Source organism: Leptonotus elevatus, chromosome 2 (genome assembly GCF_054856555.1).
Source record: "Leptonotus elevatus isolate MCC_2025b chromosome 2, RoL_Lele_1.0, whole genome shotgun sequence".
Lineage (NCBI taxonomy): Eukaryota > Metazoa > Chordata > Actinopteri > Syngnathiformes > Syngnathidae > Leptonotus > Leptonotus elevatus.
In genome coordinates this window covers 14,858,652-14,881,444 of record NC_141240.1, presented here as the reverse complement: position 1 = coordinate 14,881,444, position 22,793 = coordinate 14,858,652, and the positions used below count along the sequence as shown (strand labels likewise).

At 38.5% G+C, this 22,793-nt stretch overlaps 1 protein-coding gene across 2 annotated transcripts in view; it reads left to right on the top strand.

The window, feature by feature from the left end:
- nphp4 (nephronophthisis 4) overlaps positions 1–22,793 on the top strand; it is a 146,159-nt gene extending 123,366 nt beyond the window's left edge. The window contains exons 21-29 of one of the 2 annotated variants that reach the window (XM_086067961.1): positions 4,754–4,943; positions 5,643–5,726; positions 7,884–8,040; positions 9,530–9,606; positions 9,894–9,979; positions 11,285–11,456; positions 15,472–15,651; positions 16,132–16,275; positions 22,467–22,793. In XM_086067961.1, the coding sequence (XP_085924087.1) occupies positions 4,754–4,943; positions 5,643–5,726; positions 7,884–8,040; positions 9,530–9,606; positions 9,894–9,979; positions 11,285–11,456; positions 15,472–15,651; positions 16,132–16,275; positions 22,467–22,607 (1,231 nt within the window). In that variant the 3' untranslated portion in view covers positions 22,608–22,793. Of the gene's footprint in view, positions 1–4,753; positions 4,944–5,642; positions 5,727–7,883; positions 8,041–9,526; positions 9,607–9,893; positions 9,980–11,284; positions 11,457–15,471; positions 15,652–16,131; positions 16,276–22,466 lie in introns of both variants that reach the window. The other variant, XM_086067960.1, reaches the window with a different exon arrangement.

Genomic DNA, 22,793 nt, shown 5'->3' with positions numbered 1-22,793 from the left:
TGAGACAAACACATCATCACTGTTGCAGAGGTCTGTAAAAGAACATAATGATATATGATTGAGTGAAGACAAAAACAATTTAATTTAGTGGTGTCAAACTTTATTCACAAAAAGCCTGTGACAGGATTAACATGTATTTGTTATATTAAAATGAGTTTTTTTTAAAACATAAATGAATCCAAACTAATTGGATATTATTTTTTTTAAATGAATCAAATTAACTTGCGCTGCACGGAAATATCTGTCAATTTTTTACAGATGCAAACTATGAACATGCTGGAGGATTACAATTAAAACATAGACTTTAGTGCTTATCTTTAAAAGGTATAATATATAAAAACTTTCCATTTTCTTATTAACGGCATTTTGTTAGAGCTGGATACCTGACATATTTTCTTGGCAATATGTTTGTTTCTGTTTTGCCAGTTTGGCATTACAAATGAAAATCTGTTTTCAACAATTGCCTTGCCTGGGTAAGTAAAGGATAAACATTTCTGGGATGATTCAGCAAGTGTTGTGTTCTTGTATTCCTATCTTATGCTGGAACCCAGGGGCAGCAGATACAGTCAAAACAGCCGAGGCCCCAGAATTGAACCCTGTGGAACACCATACGTTCCCCTAAACATGTGAATTCATATTGCATATATTCATACAAGCATTTTATTTCTTTTGATAGTATGAAGGGATCACAACGATAAAAAAATCATGTGATGTACCATCACAAGTCACAAGTCGACAACTAAGCGCACCAAATTCCCTGCAGCACAGATGGGCCAAGCAATGTAGTGTGATAACCTGCAGCCAATGATGGCCAAGTGTCATCACAAATCATTTGAGTTGGGTGTGCGTCTTGACCTCTTCCGAACCCCTGAGACTGACTGACTGCTATAGACTTACTCATAGTGGACTTCAGAAACACTGCAAGATGTCGGATTAAAAACAAAGAGATATATGTAGTGTGATAACAACATACAGTACAATGATAATTTGCCCCCAAATAGTTGTTTTTGTACTGCTAATAAACAGCATTTATTATATAACATAAATAAGACAATCAGTCTCTAACTGAGACTATGACATGTTATCACAAAGCAATAACAAATGGTGACACGATACAACAAATGTGCACAAGAACTCTGCGGTAAACAAGCAGGTAACCACTACCCAGTAGTGGTGGGTTTAAAAATAGCAACAATCTGCACGTAAAGGGGTCACACAATATTGGCCAAGAAATACTGCATAAACAAAACTACACAGGGCTAATATGTTCAATAACAAATATTAACTTGAATACTGTACACACAGTTACTGCTCATGCTCAACTTGTCTTACTGCAGAAAGAGAAAATGAACGAGGCAGAGTAAGATCACATGCAGAAGAGTTGATCTGACTGGCCAGACCATATACTTTCAACTCCCTTTAACAGTCACTACAAGTACAACTAGTTTTAGGCTTGTGCGACATCGTTCAGACATTACATCAACAAACTTGCCTTTAGACTTTACTTTGTAATAGCAAGACAGAGATGATCTAAGGAAATCGTATCTATCAAATTAAAAGTATGCATTCTACATAGTATATAATACTTACTGAAGTGCAGTACCAAAATATGTGTGTACTGTTGCATGACAAGGGTGACTTCTACTTGACCTTTTCTTTTCAAATATGGCTGATGAGCTTCACACTTGCATTTGATAACAGGGTTGCCTGTGTGGAGTATGTCAAGCAGTTGGCTAAGTGTTGTTTTGTTAAAAAAAGAAAAGAAAAAAAGAGCACTATAGCTCAAATGACAATCATACCCAGTTCAGCATGAGGGCAGTGCAAGAATAATGCTGGTGAAATGCTGAATACCTCTAATACGGTACATATATAGCCGGTGATTCCTGAATCATCCGCACCTGGTATCTTGCTGTGTTTATTTCCTTTTCATTGTTGTTAACCTGCACACCCTAAATCCCCTGTTAGGGATTCAGCTCATGCCCGAGTTTTGGATTAACATACATCACATTGATCAACAAAGGTTGGAGAGCGCCATGGATGATTCATTATGGTATTAGCCCTGCCATCCGGTTTACGCAGTCTAATTACGAGTCATCCTTCTTTGCGTCTGTCGTTTTATAAGCTATTGCTCCTTGAAGTTTCTTTATTATTATTTTCTGAGAATTGTTGAAAATGTTAATGCCTTTTTTTTCTCTTCCAACTGCTAGAAATGTATCAGGTAACAAAGAAAGTTACCACCATTGACAATTTTTCATTCTGGGGGCATTTTTCCCCGCCTACGTTTTTCAAACGAAACAAAGTTTGAATGGATATTAGGGCGACGCTGCTCGGTTGGCCTCCCGTTCACGTAGAAGGAAGCTAATTGTCCGAATGTTGGTCCACTAGGCTGCCCTACTTCTCTAGGCAGGGGTCTCCTCTTCCGCAGGTGTTTTCAGGCACCTGGTGGAATGGGTGGGGGCACCCACGGAGCAGGCAGTTGCCCAATGACCTCTGCGGAAGAGGAGACCCCGCCATCAATGGATGCTTGAGTTGCTGGGGTCAGCTGCCTGCTAGGTGGGGGCAATGTAATGGTGGTGATGATGTGCACTTCCCAGCAAGCGTTGCAACGCTGTTTGTAAATAGTTGTGATGTTATGAACCAAGGCACATATACATTGCTCTTTGTTTGCATTTGTCACTTTGTTACGAGTGTGGCTTCTAACTCCCAACCATTGTATGATTGACTGCTGAATAATAATTTGGTCTAAAGACACAGGATGGGCTGCAGGGGTGATTTATTTATGTATGTATTTATTTGTTTAGACTGCTGAAACATTTGAATTACCCCGTTTAACTTTAGTCAGCCTTTTGTCAAAAATCAGTTTGGTAAATGTTATGCCCACCCTAAGACTGAACAGTGCAAGCATATATAATGTATATTAATGTAATGACTTCATGACATAATCAAATCCATCCTAACATAGCGGGCACACCTAGTGAATCTAAAGTAAAGCAAAAACAACCAATCCATCCTCAGAAAAACAAGAACTGCAAGTACAGTAATTAGTGCACACAATATGCTGAGAAACAGACAATGTTTTAATTGGTGTTGGATAATTTAACATTCCTGTTATGATGTGGACTCACTGAGGCATTCTTAAATTAAAATTAATAAGTAGAGATAGTTACGATTAGATTTTCAGTTTGAAGCTGCTTCTCCTCGGCTTAAAAAATGTACTCAACATATAAAGTACAATAAAAATTGTTTTTTTCCACACATTTGGACTTAAGAAAATGGAAAATAGTAGTGACTTGTCTTCATTAAACCATGTTCTTTGAGAGCACTAAATATTGATTGAAATGATGGATGGATATTTCTAGGAGTAAATAATGATATACAAGCAACATTTATAGGAATATTTTGCCCCTGACACTTTTGGATAATTAAACAAGGCACCGCTCTAATGAACCCAGGAACAGTTATTGCTGTTCTTGAGAAACGAATGGAACAGGAGGTTTAAAATAGTCAATAGTACAGTTATGGGGTTCTTTTTCTTTCCGGAAGAGTGGTATCACTGTGTATTTAGCCCCAAAAAATTGCATAGGCCATTGCTGTTGGCAAACTCCAACTTTTCTCCACTCTCACTGTGTCATTCTCATTAGCTTATTTTTTCTACCCGCAGACATTCTTTTTCTACATGTCTTAACTTTAGACTGAGAATCTACAAGACACAAAAGGGTAACATTTTCATTCCAAACACAGCAATGGCACCTTCCCTTCCCCCCACAAAAAAATCCCAAATCATCATCTAGGCATATGAAATGAGGATGTCTAGTCTATGGTTGAAGTGGAAAGCAGAATTTTGAGGCATTTCTTTGATAGAATATTCTTGCGTTCCTGATGGGTGGTTGGCTTTCAAGACTTGGTGAAAAACTTGTCCCAACGTTTCAACAATTTTTTAGAGTTGAACCATCATCATACTTATGTCGTACTATCACAATTAACATACCATATCATATCACACTAGACATATGTGCACTTCAGTAGATTTGGATGGTCTCTTCTAGCATTGTTTGTCGATATCCGCTTCGCCTTTTGTTATTGTCAACAAAAAAGACAAGAGTAAGAACCTCCGCTGACCTAATTTCAACAAGTATCAAAGGATTTACTCTGCAAGTCTTGCAGCGCTTTGTAAAAGGACGATGCTGGTGAGCGGACAAGTGCAACCTGACAAAGAGAAGGATAGCCACCAAAATCAGCAGTAGTCATGCGGTGACGGAACATACGTGTTGGTTTTGTTAAGCAATGTTTAGCGTTGTTCCCGAAATACTTTGGTCGTTTGCGCTTTCCTGTTTTGCTCTCGTTCACATTGGCTTGATAGCGCTCTATCAGCTTCATCAATATTAACCGGTAGATACGACACACTCCTTTTGAGCCACGTGCTTATGGCGATGCTCGGCCAATGTCCACGCTTTGATAGGAAAGTTGTCCCTGCCAACATGGCCGCCACATTGGTGACAACCTACTTTTAAGTATGCTCAGGTATGACAAGCTTGAAACACAAAGTCCGTGTCCATCAGTTGATGGCAAGTAAACGATGCTGAGGTGAACTGAATTGTGGCCAATTCTGGAACAACCAGACTTGAATTATCTCAAGGTTCCACTGTATAATGGTAAATATTGTTTCACTGGACACTATTAGATATGTTGATTCCTTAATGAAACAAAAGAGCATGTTTTAATGTCACTTGTATGTGATATTCTCTCCATCCAGTGTCATCACCAAAACAAAAGAGTGGCAGTACTTTAAAGAGCTTACTAAAACACCAACCTCGTTGGAGGAGGACATGTTCCACTTGGAAGAAGGAGCTCCAGGGCCAAAGGTTTACCTCCGACCTAAAGAGAGCGTTCATATTCCGCTAAAGTATCAGAGTTTCCTGTGCGACCACAACATGACGACTCAGGTAAAGTTGAGAACAAATGTTTCCTGATTTTGATTTGTGTGGCGTATATTTTGTAATAACTCATTATTTGCATGTAGTTTTATAAAACTGGATTGTATCCATGTGTCATGCTTAGTTCAAGAACAGATTTTTGCCAGTCACAGCTTGCAATGGGTCCGAATACATTTTTACACACAGACAATGTTACTTAAAACAGTGCCTTCCAGGCAAACAACATGTTTGATGTCAAAGGTTCCATTGTACTTTGTAGTATTAAATGAATACATTTGTGACATTTCTAATGAAAACTGATCATTATTATCATCTAGGCAGTTTTTCTGGTGCAGCTATTGTATTGTGTCGTGCAACTCGTATTGTACCTAATTAGATTTTGCCTTTTGGGCTTTTTGATGTGAGAAGCCAGCGGGAGATGGGGAGTGTTAGTGAAATTCACTCATATGTTATCAAACCTAAATAAATATTAACCATTGCTGATGCCATAGCTGGCTTTAGCTAGTAAATGTACTGACAGTCAGTAGTTAATGCCAAAAGGACAGTATGTCCCATTTAATCCTCATGCTCTCATCTGTTTGTGATCGTTTGCATTTTTTTTTCTGGCTTGAGGTGCAAAATACAAGATATCCGACACACACGTTCTCATTTGGGCTTGACAGATGATCAATTTTGATAAGCATTCTGTGTCTTATCATATCCTCACAGGGGCCGAGCTTTCTACCTCCAAGCAAAAGTTTTAATGTGGCTAAGAAGATTCTGTCCAATATAGTTGCTGCCAAAACCATCAAGGTAAAGCGTGTGTGCTATTGTGCTGAAGATCTCCTCGCTGTAGAGGATCATGTTTACTTCCTATCTGATTTTATTCTCAGCTGCAAGTCTTCTAAGATGGAACTTGCAGTGTGTAGCCTCCACCCTCCTCTCCGCCGCCGCTCCTGCAGCTTTGAAGTGCCGACTATTTCAAAAGTTACAGTAGCCAGACAAGTGAGGGTGTCAAGCAAAATTATACGCTAGGAATCACATTTATCTTGTTTATCTTACTGAACTTTTTTAACATTTTTATCTCCAACTGGAAATGTCAGGCTTAAGCGTTAAAGTGCCTCTAAAAGGAGGACAGTTTGACACGTCTGGCTAATCTAGTTAAATGAAGCATGCACGCTAAGTATGGCTGAAGTTACTTTCCCATTTCACACACCGTTAATAATACGTAAGAAGTTGAGAGGAGGGAGAAACAATGTCAATACAGTACATTTCTATTGGATGAACTGGAGATAAGACCATGTGCTGTTTTAATCTTCTTGTGCCCGCATCAGCTTACTGCTGTCAGCAAAAATTATATCCGCTACATAAGATTTCATTGGAACTTGTATTTTATCCCGCTCTCATTAGGCATGGGCATACATTTTAGCCTGTTTCATGAGACACTAAAGTCTTAAAAAGGGCCAATATTCATCTGATGTACTCATCCTCAGCCATGTCCACAAAGAATACAATAGAATAAAACAATTTTGTTTTTGTAGAAATGTATTTATTTGCGTCAATAACATTTTGATTAAAAATGTATTTGATTGTATGTATGTACGTTATATGAAGTATTTGTTTTGTTTGGTGTATTCAGAACCTGCCAAAACAAACCTGAATCCTGTCGAGGTGAACGAGGTCCGGTCTGAGTCAAATACGTGTCCTGTTTAAATTGACAGACTGTCAGGATGCCAGCTTTGGTCCCACTGTCAGTCAGAATATCCCCATAGCCACATATGGTCAGCACAGGCCCGAAAATCTGATACATCAATCATTTGCACAGCTGCTGTTTGGCGGTAAATCCATTTCTGTCAGTCTGTGAGTCAATAACCAAAATACGGAATGTCACATTTTGCTTTAAATCTGTCATCTGGTGGAAATAAAGAGCCTCCACAATACCAGTATATTATATTTAACGTGTTCCGCCATGGTTCGTAGAACAGTCTATCAGTGACTAATTATGACACCCACAGCTACTAAGGCTGGATTTACACAATATGGTTTAAGTTATGGTTTAGCTATTCCGATTTTATTCTTCTCAAATGACACGATTCAAATCTCCCTCTCTGCAGCATGAAAATAGTTTTTAAAAAATCTCGGAGTGGCTTCTTCCAAATGTGGATAAAAAGACACTTTACAATGGAATGGATACAGTATCCATGCACTCACACATTCACACTGTGGTGGTGGTAAGCTACTTAAGTAGCCACAGCTGCCCTGGGGCAGGCTGACGGAAGTGTGGCTGCCAGTGTGCGCCTACTGCTCCTCCGACCACCACCAAACATTTGCACCTTCCATACACCAGTGTGAGTAACACTGGAGGCAATGTGTGTGAAGTGTGTTGCCCAAGGACACAACGGCACATGACTTGGGGAGAGCGGGGATCGAACAGCCGACCTTCTGGTTACTGAACGACCGCCCGCCAGTAATCATATGAATCAGATATCTGGCATGCAACTACAACATGCAAATTGGAATACAGTGTTCTCTCACTTCTTGCAGGTGTTACCTTCCACAGCCTCCCACGATAGGTGAATTTCCATGAAGTTGAGGACGTTAGTTTTTTAGTTTTTGTTTTTTGGGGGCGGCTTATGCTTCTACTGATCCATAAAGTAACGAAGCCACCACACAGTTCACATCCTTCTAAAACTAATAATAAGAAAACTAGCCAAATAAATAAAGAATACAGTAAATCTGGGAAGAGTGGGCAAGGGAGTGTGTGGGGTGGGCGTAATACTCTCTGAAAAAGCGCAAAAATAGTGAGGAACAACCCAAAATAAACCCCCAGTGTATGAATTTTGGACCCAAATACAAATCGGCGATAAGTGAGCAGCGAAGTAGCGAGGGACCACTGTATAGCTCTATATCCAGATGCAAGACTGATATGATCCTGTATCGGAGCTGACCTACCTGACCTTCTCTTTCCAGGTTTCATTCAACGCAGAAAATGGTGACCCAATAGCCATCTGCCAGGTGATGGTGGAGCCGTCGCCTCACATTGTCGACCAAACGTTCCGACTTTACCACCCAGAACTCAGTTTCCTCAAGAAGGCCATCCGTTTGCCACCATGGCACACACTAACTGGTAGCACAGATTATATACCGCACACTTCCTAATGTATTACTTTTTACAGTAGCAATTTTCAAGTCATTGCATTTTATGTAGCCCTTTATTGGAAAAGGAAACATATATAGTCATTTCAGTCAGTGTTCAAAATGGATACTGCGCACCTTGCTATAAGACACTAAAACATATGACTGATTTTATTTGTAGTTAAATAGACAAGTTCACATGTGCAACAGTCTTCAAAATGTAGATCTGTAGTTAGGGTGGTTGAATATTTTCATTTGCATATTTTTTTTCAACATTTTGGGGATTATTTTGATGAATGCACTTTTTAGTCATATATTTTCTCTTCAAGACTGCACTTTGAGGACCTTAAACTGAAATCTGCATTACTTCTCAATCCAAAGAAAAAAGGCACCAGCAATATGTAATTTTTGTACAATACAGTTCTAAACAATATAATTAATTATTCAAGCATTAGTCTTAAAGCACAGTGCACGTTTGTCAATGTATTAAAAACAACAACATTGCACAGTAGTGTTTAGAAAACTAAACAAAAATAATTTCTTCAACACACCTTTTTCACTGGACTAAAACTATACTAGACTATAACCCTCATTAATAAACAATAACTGGGACTAAATCAGTATGCATTTTCGTTGACTAATGAAGACAAGATGAAAATCTGTGGACATTTTAGTTCACGAACATAAACGATTCAAATATCTGTCACTGTGACACACCCTCTTTCAAATCTTCATCTAGCGAGCGCAACATGCACTAACACATTGGACAGAAACGAGGTGAGATCACGTTGAAAGGTTAAAAAAAAGAGTAAATTATAGTTATAACGTAACATTAATCCAACAGCTATAACGTTCCAACAATGTTAATCCAACCGCTAACTAATGCTGGCTAGTTTACTTTAGTTTATAGCATGGAGCCATAGTTAGCCACTTGTTGATACACTGTAATTGTGTCTCAAGTTGTTTTTTATCAAAAAGATGAGAACATTTTATGTGAAATAGTTTTAGATCTGAAATGTTCAACATAATCTGCTGACAACAAAAAAATACAGGGGTTAAATGATTGTCCTGACTAAAATGTTGACAGTTTTTGTTGTCTAAAACTAGACAAATAAAAAAAAAAATTTTTTTTAATAAAGACTGAAATGCTAGATTTATAGTCGACTGAAAATGGACTAAATCAAAACGGGATGAAGTTGACTAACTTACAAGCTTGATTGAAACTTGACTAAAACTGAGACTACATTTTAAAATGGCAGATACAATGAACACTATTCCACAGGAATGTATATTTGAGTCACTAGAGTTGAGAAAGATGCCGTGAGAAATAGCAATGGATGCAATGCAAGTCCAAGCCCAGGACTGTTCTATATACTTCGTGCTCTTGTTGAGTGTATACTTTTGTAATAGTACTAGAGTGACTTGTGAATCTGATAATGCAATGTGTTTTTTGTAAAAATAATCTTTTATGCTTGAAGCAGTTGGAGGCACGGATGTCGAGACTCACGTTTCTGTACGCTGCAGTGACCCAAACGTCATCTGTCAGACTCAGATGCTGGTGAGAGAATGACTTCCTCCGCACAATATATCAATGTCTCAGCCCACATGAATGCAAACAGGGGATTAATTACTAAACTGATAGCTTCAGCACCATCCTTTGTTTAGTGGTTTTGTTTAGAATGCTATTCCAGCAGGAGTCGAGTACCTTTTTTGAAGCACAAAGAAGGCTTGCGTCTTTAGCTGAATGCTTTTAACATGCTTGTCTGTTTTTTTTATGGTAATTGCTGCTGCTCTTATTTATCCGTTTTTAGCCATTTATTGTTTTTACATTTATCATGTCACTAGGTGCCAGGAGAGCCCCAGGATGTGTACTTGAAGGTTCCTGGAAGTCCGAGTCCCAACATCAAAATGTTCTTTGTGATGGTTTTCACGTAAGTATTCTTGTGTTGGCCACATTAGGCAAAAGCTCCACAATATAGAAAAGATAATTCATTCAAATTCAGATAAAAAAAAAAAAAAAAAAAAAACATTTCCTTAAGGAATATTGCCTGTAGCTAAATAAGGAAAAATTAAATGATCTAAGTGTAATGGTGTAACATAAATATATTTAATACTGAGGAGTGTCCATTATATCAATGTACTGTAAAAGCAGTTTTTTTATAAAGACAGCAGTGCTCAATTAAATGTTTTCACTGTTAGCGGGGTAGGGAATATTTTAACATGTTTGCAATTGTGGTCTGGCGTAGCATGTTAATAAAGTACTAATGTCTTAGAGAGACATTTTTCATTTATCATTGATGTCTTTTGAGCTATACTCTGAAAGACTAAAGGTTTAAAAAAATTAATGAATGCGAACGCAGGAAACTCGATGTAAAAACAAGACAAATGGGAAATAAGACCAAACTGATTTTTTTTTTGTTTGGTTTTGAAATGTACCTGAGATTTCATCATGAGCAAAAACTAATTTGATCTCTTTCATTAATTTTGTTAAAGATTCAACACCACTTGACTGACAAGATTTAATTTCAAATGACCTTGTTGCCGATTATTTTGTTGAACAATCATAGGCACCTATGAATTAGTGGTGGGTGCCTGGTGGGCTACTGTGGTTGTCAAGGACCATTTATTTCCTGGCTTTGTTTATTAATATGTCCAAGTGATCAAATGTTGTGCATCATAATTTATATCACATACACTATGGGGACTTATTTAAAATGACTACTATTTTCTGCTGTTTAATCTGTGCAATGAGCTTTTACTGCTTTTGTGTGCGGAAACATTTGCACAATAAATAAGCACCCCATGCAGTGTATTCCACATGGAAGTTGCCTTGTAGAGAAATTTGGACAAAAGGGACATTCTTGGCCAGTGACAAAATTCCCGAATGACTTACAGTATCTTCCAAATGTCTCTGAATGCTCTTTAAGTGCTGCAGTCACGGAGCAGTGCTGAGTATGTGACTACATCACCTCCCACTCACAGCTCTCAGTCTCAGCTCAAGCCGCTGAGACTTGAATTCCCTTCGTCTCAGCAGTGGGAGGATGATGGTGATGATAATGATGATGACGATGAAGATGATGATGGTGGTGGCGGTATTGGCTGATCATTAAAATGCAAGTGCACCCGTAGATCAGCCTCCCTCATCTTTGACCTCTTGTTGCCTCCGAGGGGGGAGGGTGGTGGGAATGCTTTGTTTTGCTGTATTTGTTGTTCCTGATGATGTTTTCTCTCCATAGTGATAAGTGGATGGCCGCCCCTTTGCAGATCTGGCAGATTTACGTGCATTTCATGGAACGGGTGGATGTCAGCTGTATCGCTGGCCAACGCAGTTGTCAATCACTAGTGCTGAGGGGGAGGCAAGCTGCTCGCAAGGTCAAGTGTTTCTCATCACATCCCCAGGAGATTGAGGTACAGCGCCAGTTTATAAATTTAGTGCCTAGAAAGTTACACTATCACTCTCATTTGATTCTGGTCCCAGTTTAATATGTTCAGTACATTGGGTTCTCTGCCTGTAATCCTGATTTAGAGCAGCCGCACAGTCATTTCACTCTAGCTCGTACTCACATGGCAAGATGGAAAACTACAAATGAAAACATTATTAAAGCTCAATGTTGAACTCTGTAACCTAGAAGAACTCCTATTAGTCAGATGTGAAATAGATTTTTGTGATTACAAACCAATATTTGGTTGGGGTTTTATGACCACTTTTGTGAAGTCTATTTACTATATAACAAAACACATTTGCTGTATTAAAACTAGCCCTAATTCACCAAACAACATAGATACCAACGGCAATGTACAGTAAGAATAAATTAAACAAGGAATCATGCACTTCAATTCAATTTGATTTTGGCAGCCCTTAAACTCAGGAGGGCTCGGGTCAGTTATTGGAGCCCAGGTTTCAAAGCAAACATGGTGAAGCGGCATTTAGTTGTTACGCTGCACGCAAAATACCTTTGATTAAGATCTTTTTAAATCAATTTCACTATACAGTCTTTTAGTAATTTCATAAAACTACTTTTTATATATTTCCTTTGCATTTAAATGTCTTTAAATATTTTCTTTTGTATTTGTGTTTAAATGTCAATGTACGTTCTTTTAGTCATTTTAACCATCTACTTTTGTTGTCTTTGCTTACCTTTTTGTCTTAAGCTCTCTGTAAATCCTTTTATTTAGGTGTTGTGCCTTGTGTATGAAATGTGCTATACATTATAAATAAAGTTGTCTTGCCTTGCCTGGTGTGCCAAAAGCTTTCATGTCTTTGAGTAGACTGCATACCTGCTCTCATGAAGCGGATGGTCTCTCTAGAAATATTTTTAAGGCAGATGGAGAATGTGAAGCATAAAGCGCAGTAAAAAAAACTGGCATGCATTGCTGCACTTTTGGACGGCAGCTGCTCATTAATAGACATAGCATCATCAGGCTGCCAGTGTTGGTGTTGTCTCTTTCTTGGGTTTCATCTCATCTAACACGTTTTGGTCTAAATATGTAGAAATTTAGCGGATTGTGGAATTTCCTGAAGCTGACAATATCAATATTCATAGTGCAAGAAGTTGAGTAGTTTACTGGACTTGATCTTTCCATCTTCGAATTGTTTAGGTCTACTCTGCAAAGCCTAAACTTGGTGGGACATGATAAAACATTTCCTGACCGTACTGACGTTCTTACAAAATACAATGTTTGAGAACTTGGTGGAAAAGTGGGTAGCATGTCTGCCCGATAGTTGAGAGGTCCTCAACCGACTCTTGGCTCGGGTCCTCTTGTGTTTGTTGTGCATGTTCTTGCCATGCTTGTGTGGGTATTTCTCTGTGTGCTCCCGCTTCCTCCCACATTCAAAATTCATGCATGTAAAGTCCATTGAAGATAAATTGTCCTTTATGGAGATGCATGCTTTTTGTGTGGTTTGACAGAATAATCAGTGTTTTTGCATCATGCCATGTAGTAATACTGCTTGGTTTTGATTAGACAGTGTTTCTCACTCCAAGCCCAAATAAATGTGTATTGCTTGTTAAAAATAAAATCATGTGATTGAATAATCATGCTTACATGCATAGTGATACAGGATGCATTTTTCTTGACGAAATAGAGTACGGGCTGAAAAACAAACAAACAAACAAAAAAAAACGACAGATGTATTTTTAAAAGATTCCAGTATATGCGTCAGAGTGACTGCTTTGATGTGACTCTCTGCAGGTTGAGTCGCTGTGGAATGTATTGGAGGAGTCTTATAAAACAGGATAAAGCTCACCGCCAGAGAATAGTTTTGCTTTTCTCAACAGATTAAAAAAAACAGCTATGCAGTAATTCTCATTCTCACATCTTGCTGTCTCTCTTGATTTTTCTTCTCGCTGATTACTCACAGTTCTCATTCATTCTCGGTCCTCCTTTTTTGCCCTTCCTTTCACCTACTCATTAATTGATTGATTTTTAACACCACCAATGGCTTATGTTCTAATGTTTTGCATCTAGAAGATAATAATAATGCATCAGATTTATATAGAGCTTTTCTAGACACTCAAAGACGCTTTACAATGGAATGGATACATTATTCATGCACTCGCCATTTGTGGTGGCGATAAGCTACTTAACAGCTGCCCTGGGGCAGGCTGATTGAAGGAAGCGTGGCTGCCAGTGTGCGCCTACGGCCCCTTTGACCACCACCAAACATTCACACCTTCCATACACCAGTGTAAGTAGCACTGGAGGCAATGTGTGAAGTGCCTTGCCCAAGGACACAACGACACATGACTTGTGGAGAGCGGGGATCGAACAGCCGACCTTCTGGTTACTGAACGACCGTCTCTACATCCTGAGCCACGGTCGCCACAAAGATGCAATGTCCAACCAGTTTTAATGCAGATCTGCATTTTGGAGCAAATTGAGCAAATTAATATGTTAACTGTCACATGCTTAGACCTCAATCATATGTTATCCATTTAACAAAAACTTACCATGTGTATGCAAAGTCAAACACTTCAATGTCAAACTAAACTTAAATCAAAACCGATCCACATTTTCAAGCAAATAAGATTTAATATGGAATATATAATATACATTTCTAATTTTATTGCATTCAAGTTTAACTTGAAAATGTACCAGCGTGTCGACCAAATATAGACTCTGAATTGTACATGGATCTTGGATATGGGAGTAAATGGTTGGTTGTCTGACCTCTTATTGGCTGCCGACCAGTCCAGGGTGTAACCCATCTCTGTTAAAAAAATATATATATATATTGAAAAAATAAAGATAAATCACCTGGGATAGGCTCCAGCTCACTTATGACCCTAAACAGGGTAAGTGGTAAAAAATGGATGGATTGACCCAGAAGAAATTACTGATCCAGATACAGCTTTGTCTCAATCGTAGCTTTCCGCTTATAGTCTTTGGGCCCCTGTAGCTTTATCGTGTTGTAAAGGAGTGGAAGTCAAGCCTGTATTAAAATATTGGAAAAATATAACTTTACTATTGTGGCTTTTCACACGCTGGAAATGTGCACATTATTTTACAATATCATATTTCGTTTTATAAATTAACTACCCCGCCTAGCCAATCAGAGATGACGTTATGATGGCAATATCTGTCTTGACCAATGAGAAGCTTTGTACTATCAGCGATTGCATAGCACAATAAAAATAAAATGAATACTAAACGTGCAAGTTGGCAGAATCTTAGACAAAATATTATCTGGCAACAAACGAAATCGTGAGAAACATTGTAAAATGTGTTTTTGGACTGCAAAGAAATTCTGGTGACATTCAACAAGTCATGGGCTTTTTGCTTAAAAAAAGAAAGAAAAGAATTTCTGCTTCAGTAGAAGCATTTAGAAGGCAAGCAGGCCGGAATTGTACAAGGTTTTGTGCAAGCACATGCCCCAGATTTCAATAGATACGGTGACAACATGAAATCTTCGATGCCCATTCTAAGGGGTGCCAGTTTCCACCGTACTTGCTACACATGACGATGCCCATTCTAAGGGGTGCCAGTTTCCACCTTACTTGCTACACATGATTTTCAGGCAAGCAGTGCATTATGTGGAATTTTTCTTTGAAAATGTTCCCCCACAACCCCTGATGGTGGTCACGAAACTTTAATGTTATTCATATGGAATTAATTAAAAATAAATAGGTATATTAACTAATTGATGCCCTATAGAAAGATTTACTGCTGGCAAAGCACGAGATGCCATAAGATGCAGCACAAAAAAAAAGCAAAATGTTGAGTTTTCCTACCAAAAACGCCACAGAAATTTGTCAAAGCAGTTTCACCGTAATACATTTTGCACCATGCCTAAACTAATGTCTAAAATAATCACTCTTTTCCATTCGTTTGCTATTTATTATTGCGCAATGTTTTGGAAAAGTAGCAAACACCTTGCTAACCAGTGTTATTTTTTTCTTTTGTTTTTTTACCTTCTCCACAGGTCAACCCTGGAGGTGTTTTCATGTTGCCTCCTGCAGGTGTGCAAGAGCTCCAACTGAAGGTGCAGCCGTGGCGGGCAGGCAGTCGCTTCCTGTATGTGAATGCGGTGGACGTGGAGCAGAGGCAGTTAGTCACCGCTTGGCTACTGTGCCTCAGTGTCCACAGGCCTGTGCTGTCCAAGGTGAATTGATTTAAGTCATGTTCTTCTTTGCATACTTCATAATTTCATCATAAAAGCACTGGCCCTGTCATCAAGTAAACATATTGACCTCCTCAGCTGATTGGGTCTTGTTCTGAATGGCTGACGCAATGTACCCCGTCCAGTTTGGATTCTGAAGCTCTGTTGTTAGCTTTCAGGTTTACGCAAGATTTACTCCGGAATGCGTTTAGTCAAAATGCATTTTAAACGCTGTGTACCATTTACGTTTAAATATTCATAAATATCCCAGAAACACAAAGCACAAAGCAAACATAGGTTATGCTAGATTATGATTAAAATAAATAATGCAGAAGTTGTAGAAGTGTTTGTTTACATGCTGATTATGTTTTTCTGGCTCTCAAGAAAGTAGTTTACTGTGACTGTTCTATTAAATTGGCGTGTAAAATTGCTTGTGTTTGTGTGCGTGTGTGCACGCGTGCGTGTGTGCACGCGTGCGTGCAGGCGTTTGAAGTGTGCGTCCCAGTTAGCAGTGGTCGCGGCAGCTCCAAAAAGATCACCTACGCCAACCCCTACACCAGCCGCCGCACCTTCTTGCTCCGTTCTGACCATCCGGATTTGCTCCAATTCAAAGAGGATGAATTCCAGGTGAGATAAGGCAAGCAAATTTAGTCTAAATGGGCAAACACGCCATAAAAAAAAGCAGATAATGCCCTATGAAATGTTTCTAATTTTCTATTATAGGGTATAAGGTTTAATGCAATCTTTTGCACGTTCCCTTAAATGCAATCAATCCTTTTCAAGGTCAGACTGCCAGCATCATAAAAAAACATCAGCTGTACAGGCACTGAAAAAAAACACAAGCATTAAAATAAGTTAACACGTAAAAACATTTAAATTTTAACTAATGAAAAGAGGATTTCTTGAATTTTGCTTAAATTTCTCATGGTACCACCTCCGAGACTTTCCACCTTGGAATCTTGTTTGTTCTCTACCATCCCTCCTCCCAATTGTGATGCATAATTACCTTTCAATTATCTTAATTTTTTTAATATGCATGTTTTTACTGTTATGACTCACTCACATGAATTGGGTGCAGGCAACACGGGTTCAGTTCCCGCTGACTGACATTGTGAAAGTGAAACGTGGCTGATTGTCTGTCTCTAGTGGGACTTTGGCTCCAGCTCACCTCCACCCTGGACAGCAAAAGTGCTATAGAGATGGATGGATAAAAATAGACATTTAATAAAGACATGGTAAAAAGGTGAACTGTCAAAAGAATGAATGAATGTGTGGCAAATTTCCACAAATTCAGCAGACAATTAAAAGGTTGAATTTTGTAGCATTTCTTAGCAGCAAAAAACAAGTACAGGAGAACTTTGCTCTTGTTTCTCATGTTGAGTCTTCAGAAAAACAGAAGCGAGCTAACAAACAATTATGCTGTCATTATGAAGGAAAATGTGCAAAAGCCTATTTGAGTCACACACAAGTAGGAGTCATTGCCGTTATTGCCGCTCTTTTGATGAGATGTGATAAAAGGGAAAAACAAATGACAAAACCTATTAACAATAAAACCAGTCAGATGCAATGGGAGTCTTTTTCCACAGCAACTATTAAGGTGCAGTGCTGCTCCTGTCCAGGACCACACTGCATCAATTAGCCTGAGGGAGGGAGGTGGGCTTTTTGTTTTATTTCATATTGTTAGCAACGCTCCAGGTGTCTAATAAAGCATTAAGGCTGCCAGCAGCGTTTAGCAATCGTGGGGACACTTTGCTTCCTTTTTCATATGACTCGTAGTAATGAAACACATTTTCAGGAGGAAAAGCGCAATAGAGATCAATACAGATAAGCTTTTTGGGGGATATAAATCCTACAAATAGACTGATTTATCTGTCGAATGCTATAATACAGAATAGAGAAGGAGTGATTGAATTACTGGGAAGAAGAATCAACGGAAATTACGTTGCTGGAAAGTTGAAAAATTGGGCACATGGGATGGCAGAAGGTAAAAACAAAATACATGCTTTTACAGTATGTTTTTTATTTTATTTTATCCAAACCTAATAAGCAAAAAAAGACATTTAGCTCTACATTAGACTTTAGTGGAGGCTAAAATGGAACTTATAATGCTGAACTTCAACACACTCCATTCCAGGATATTGATTGGCTGTCAATTTAATTAGGTTTTGAAAACATATATTTAGATGGGAAATAATAGAAATGAATATTGAGTGTGTACCAATTTGACACACACCTCTGGAATAACAAATTGTCATTATCAGCAATAAATTAACATGGTAGGAATCAGGTGATATCAATATGCAAAACTTTAGTCTCTACGAGTGTTTACATTTTCAAACGATCAATTCTACCACATTCCTAGAAAATCACAATGGCCCATCACTAATCCCCACGAGATTTGCGGACGTGCTGAATCTTATCACAGCTGACTTTGACAGGTTGCTATCACACATACTGTATAGAGTAGACAACCATTCACACTCACGTTCACACCTACAGACACTTTCAGCTACTAAATGTACTTTTGGAACATGGCAGCAAAGAGAAACTCCTGCTTTTGTCACTTAGTGGGCATCTCACCTCTTACCTGGGGGCATTTACACTTTGGTTGAGTGAAAATTGTGAGCATAAATTCTAGCTTTTGACTTTTTTTTTCTCCAACCTGAAGCACCTGCAGGCTCTTTTAGGAGCTGTGATTGATCAAATGTGTAAATTGCATGGCGAGAACACAGGTTGTAGAGCTCTTGGGAGTTGTTTACGTCCATGAGAAATCACCCACGGCTCCCTCCTCTTCTTATCAGTGCATGCTTTCTTTTAGACTCAGAATCTCCATAACAGTGTAGCAATATAATGATACTCGCAGCCAGTGACTCAGGGCTAATTTTTCAGCGCAGCCAATGTGGTGTGGCACAAACATGGCGGCCCCAAGGGTCCTAATCTCGTCCATCCATACATCTTCTGGAGTGCTTGTCCTCATTAAGATCGCAGGTGAGCTGACTTTTGGTATCTGGTCCAGCTAATGGCAGGAGCCGAAACATTTTACTCAATATAAATAAAGTAACATTTAGATTGTAGTTTTAATGTTATACTAATAAACATGATTGTGACTCCTTTCATTGATAAACTAGTCTGAACAGTCAGGGTTCCCTTAAAAGACTTGTGTTTTATTATTTTTTAGCATATTGATATAATACTGGTAGGTTTTTTAACACATCATTCAAAATACAACTTATCTCAGTGGGAAATGTTTGGAAACTCTATTAAAGTTTTTGGATGCACACCAAAGCTATACATTTCCTTCCTTGGCCCATGCTGCCGAAAAGTTCCCTGGAAAGCAGCTAAATAACTTTTGAGTTATGTTGTAACAAGCATCCATACAAAGGCAAGGGGAGAACATTTCTTCCTGCCTTTATTTCAGACTTAGTTTCTTAGCGGACAATGTGTACCACTTTGTTAAGTGGTAACACACACACACTACCACATGGAGCCTGGGAGAGGAAGGCAGCCAGCCACTGTGTGAGGCGACCATGTGTGATATGACAGGTCAAAGTGTGGAGCTGCTGGTCGTCTCCAACCAGCTGTGGGAAACTGCTGCTAGACCCTCCGATGCGCGCTTCCCACGAGCACATTTATTACACTTTGAAAAGTGTGGACCTACGTTGCACATTGTGCTCGGAGAATCTCTCCAGTGTGTCTGAGGGAGTGTCAGTGCATAACTGTGTCCCAGCTCTCGCCGCCTGCACTTTCTATTTCTGCTCCTCTGACTTAAATATCAGAATTTTGCACGGTTCTCTGGGGCCAGCGTCTTGTATTTATTGCCTCAGAGGAGGCATACATCTTTGCTTTATGCAACATATCCTCTACGCAATGTCACTCATTTGGTTTGTCAACACGATCAGAAAGTATTTTAAAGACTGCATTGCTGCAGTGCACTTGCTAGTGCCTTCTTTGTTTTATAATTTGGGTTTCTGCGTGTGATCAATTTGTGGATTGGTAAGAAATCGTGTTTTGTTTTTAAAGTGCGAGTTGACCTTTGGTCAGACAAAGGTCAGTCTTATCAATTACTGTTGATCTGCTTTAGTACAACAAACAGGAGTTCAAAATATTTAGAGATTCTCCCATCCGAAATATCACTGAATTGCTTGTTATTTTTTTCCATATTCAATTAAGCATATCATTTAGTTAAATGCTTTAGTCAATAACACAGGCCAACAGGTAATTTTATTCAAAGATGGCTTTATGTGTCTTTTTTGACACTTGTTTCAAACACGCATTTATTTTTTTCTAGCACATAAGGTTTTTAAGATTATTCCCTTTTTTGTATAATTTATAGCTCTGATGTTTCAGAAAATAATTCCTACCTGTTGCTGAATCTAATTCTTAAAAGGAACCCCGACTGTCATGACAAGTTTGGTCTATATTATTTATTTGGTTGTTACTAACATAACGGCGAGATTCATTTTTCAAAAATCAATTCCAGTTTAATACATTTTGTAGAAGCTTTATTTGAATGTACGCCGCCATTGCCGAGCAATGTGAAACTTCAATCAAGAAAGCAAGGTAAGCCTTGTAGCGTTCCTAAAGAAACAAAATGCGATCGGGAGAGTCACCCTCCCCCATGCCGTGTTCTCGTCATTCACCAGACGCACTCAAGAGTTTTGATCGTCCTTTTAGGAAAGCTACGCAGACTTACCTTGCTTTCTTTATAGGCGTTACACATTGCTCGGCAGAGAGCCAACCGCTATTCTATATCACTACGCAACGAGTACGTCCAAATAAGGTTTCTACAAAATGTATTAAACTGGAAATGAAAAATGAATCTCATAGTTATGTTAGTAACAACCTAATTAATAATATAGAGCAACTTGCCATTACAGTTGGGGTTCTTTTTAAGATGACTAAATATTCTATTATGTACATTCTATCACTATTTTATTAATATAGTTATTATAAAAACCTGAACGTGGGCACATTTGGAATCAGCACAAAAAAATGCATCAAAACTAATTTACTTTCACCGCTCATCAAAAAAAGTAAAAACAATTTGATCATTATGATATAGAGGTACCTTGACTTACAGGTGCCCCCAATTTATGATTATTAGGGGTTATGAGCTGTAAAAAAAAAAAAATAATAATCCTATGTGTTGTAAATTTGAGTTCCAAGTGAGATTCAGAAGCAAGGTGCTCAAGGGAAAAAAGTAAAACAGTTTATTGCACAAGAGAAACATTCAAACTCACAAACACTTGCTTAGGAGCTACTTTAGGCCAGGTGCACACGCAGACGAACCGCCGGACATGTTCCTCATGTTATCCACTAGCTAGGTCACACGGCAAAGGTCTACATACAACACTGCAGATGATCTTGTGACTTTTGGCTTGTTCCAATGCACAGTGATACTGTTAATGTAAGCATTATGTTTTTATACAACACATAAGAAAAATGTTGGTGGTTTTTAATGAGCCTGCACGGATTAATGACATTTCAATTCATTTCAATGGGAAAAATCTACCTGATATGTGAGTAAAGTTGATTTACAAGGTGGGTCAGGTAATAAATGTAATTAATAAGTTAAGGTATCTCTGTGTAAGTTTAGAACAAATACTAAGAGGAGATGTGCTTCTGTTCTTGGAGTTAAAATACTGCATGCATTTGGAATTCAATTCTTTTTAACTCTACTATTGCATGATTATTTCTTTTTCTAGTCCAAATGAATGGACAGGTTAAAAAAAAAACAATCTTACTGGGATCGATACCAAGTACAGTATACATACAGGCTGATGTAGTGAGTCTACAATTTTCAATCATCGTTCTACTTACAGCAACTGACTTTGAATATGTTCAAGTCACTGTTGTCATTGGTCATTTTTTTCCACATACACAGTTTTCTGCTTTTAAGTGTGATTGTGCTTGAAAGGCATAGTATTGGTTCATGTGGTCATTCCAACTCTACAGATGGTTGAAAATGGAAGAGAAAAATTGGGTTAGTCCACACTTGCCACTTATAACAGCTTCCACTCTTCCAGTCAGACTTGGAAGATGCTGATGAGTGTATCAGCCATCCAGAAGAACATTCGTACCTGGATTTGGATGAGACCAACTCTATCTGTAAATGTACTTGATAACAAAAATGTGGTGAAAGGTAGTGATGGGAAAATGAAGCTTCATGAAGCACTTGTGATATTTTTCGACTCCTCTAGATGGCACTCTTGGTTGAAAGATGCAGTGGAAATGTAATCAATTTCCTTTGCACTAGCCTTTATATTTAAACCAAGAGCACCATCTAGCGGAGTCAAAAAATATCACAAGTGCTTCATGAAGCTTCATTTTCCCATCACTAGTGAAAGGTCATCCAAACATGCTCTTAGGACCAGGCTGGGACCAGAAATTGGCCTTTACTAAACTATTCCCATTCAAATTGAGGCATAGCATACAAATTGACTAGTAAATTGATTTAGAGACAATTAAGGGGTTAGAGTAATTGATTTATTAAAAGGTGTGTGTGTGGATAACTTTGCAATCATTTATATTTAATCAAATTTTGGCTGAGTACTTGTCAGCTCTCTCCCGATTTTCTCCATGATTTTCCTCTTTATTGTAACATTGATTGCCTCATTGGAATGACACACTGCGAATTGTGTAGTTGCAGGTTATTTGTTCACAGTTTCAATCCACTTCTAAATTCTCAATGTTGTCTTAAGTTAAACTCATCACAGTTTGAATTCTTACATACTGCCAACAATGATGGGTTGCGAGATACGTGAGTTTTATTTAGAGAGCATTTAATCAGGGCATTGTTTGTTGTGTTTGCTGGTCAGCTTGATGGGGGAGAGAGTTACACCATCGGACTGCGCTTCGCCCCCAGCCAGAATGCAGGTTCAGTGGAGATTCTGGTCTACGTGAACAACCTGGAGGAGAAGACGGAGGAGACGTTCTGCGTGAAGGTCAATTACTCATGAATCCGTGCTTGTGATATGCGTGCTGTAATTTTTATACAGAAAATATATAATTTTGTACTTACTAAACGAGTCTTTGTTTTCTATTGTATATTTTTTTAGGCTTGGCATAATAGTTGCTGCATGATTTGACAAAAGTGGGAATTATTTTGAGCTTTCCTGAAATAAATCAAACCCTGACAAACGCAA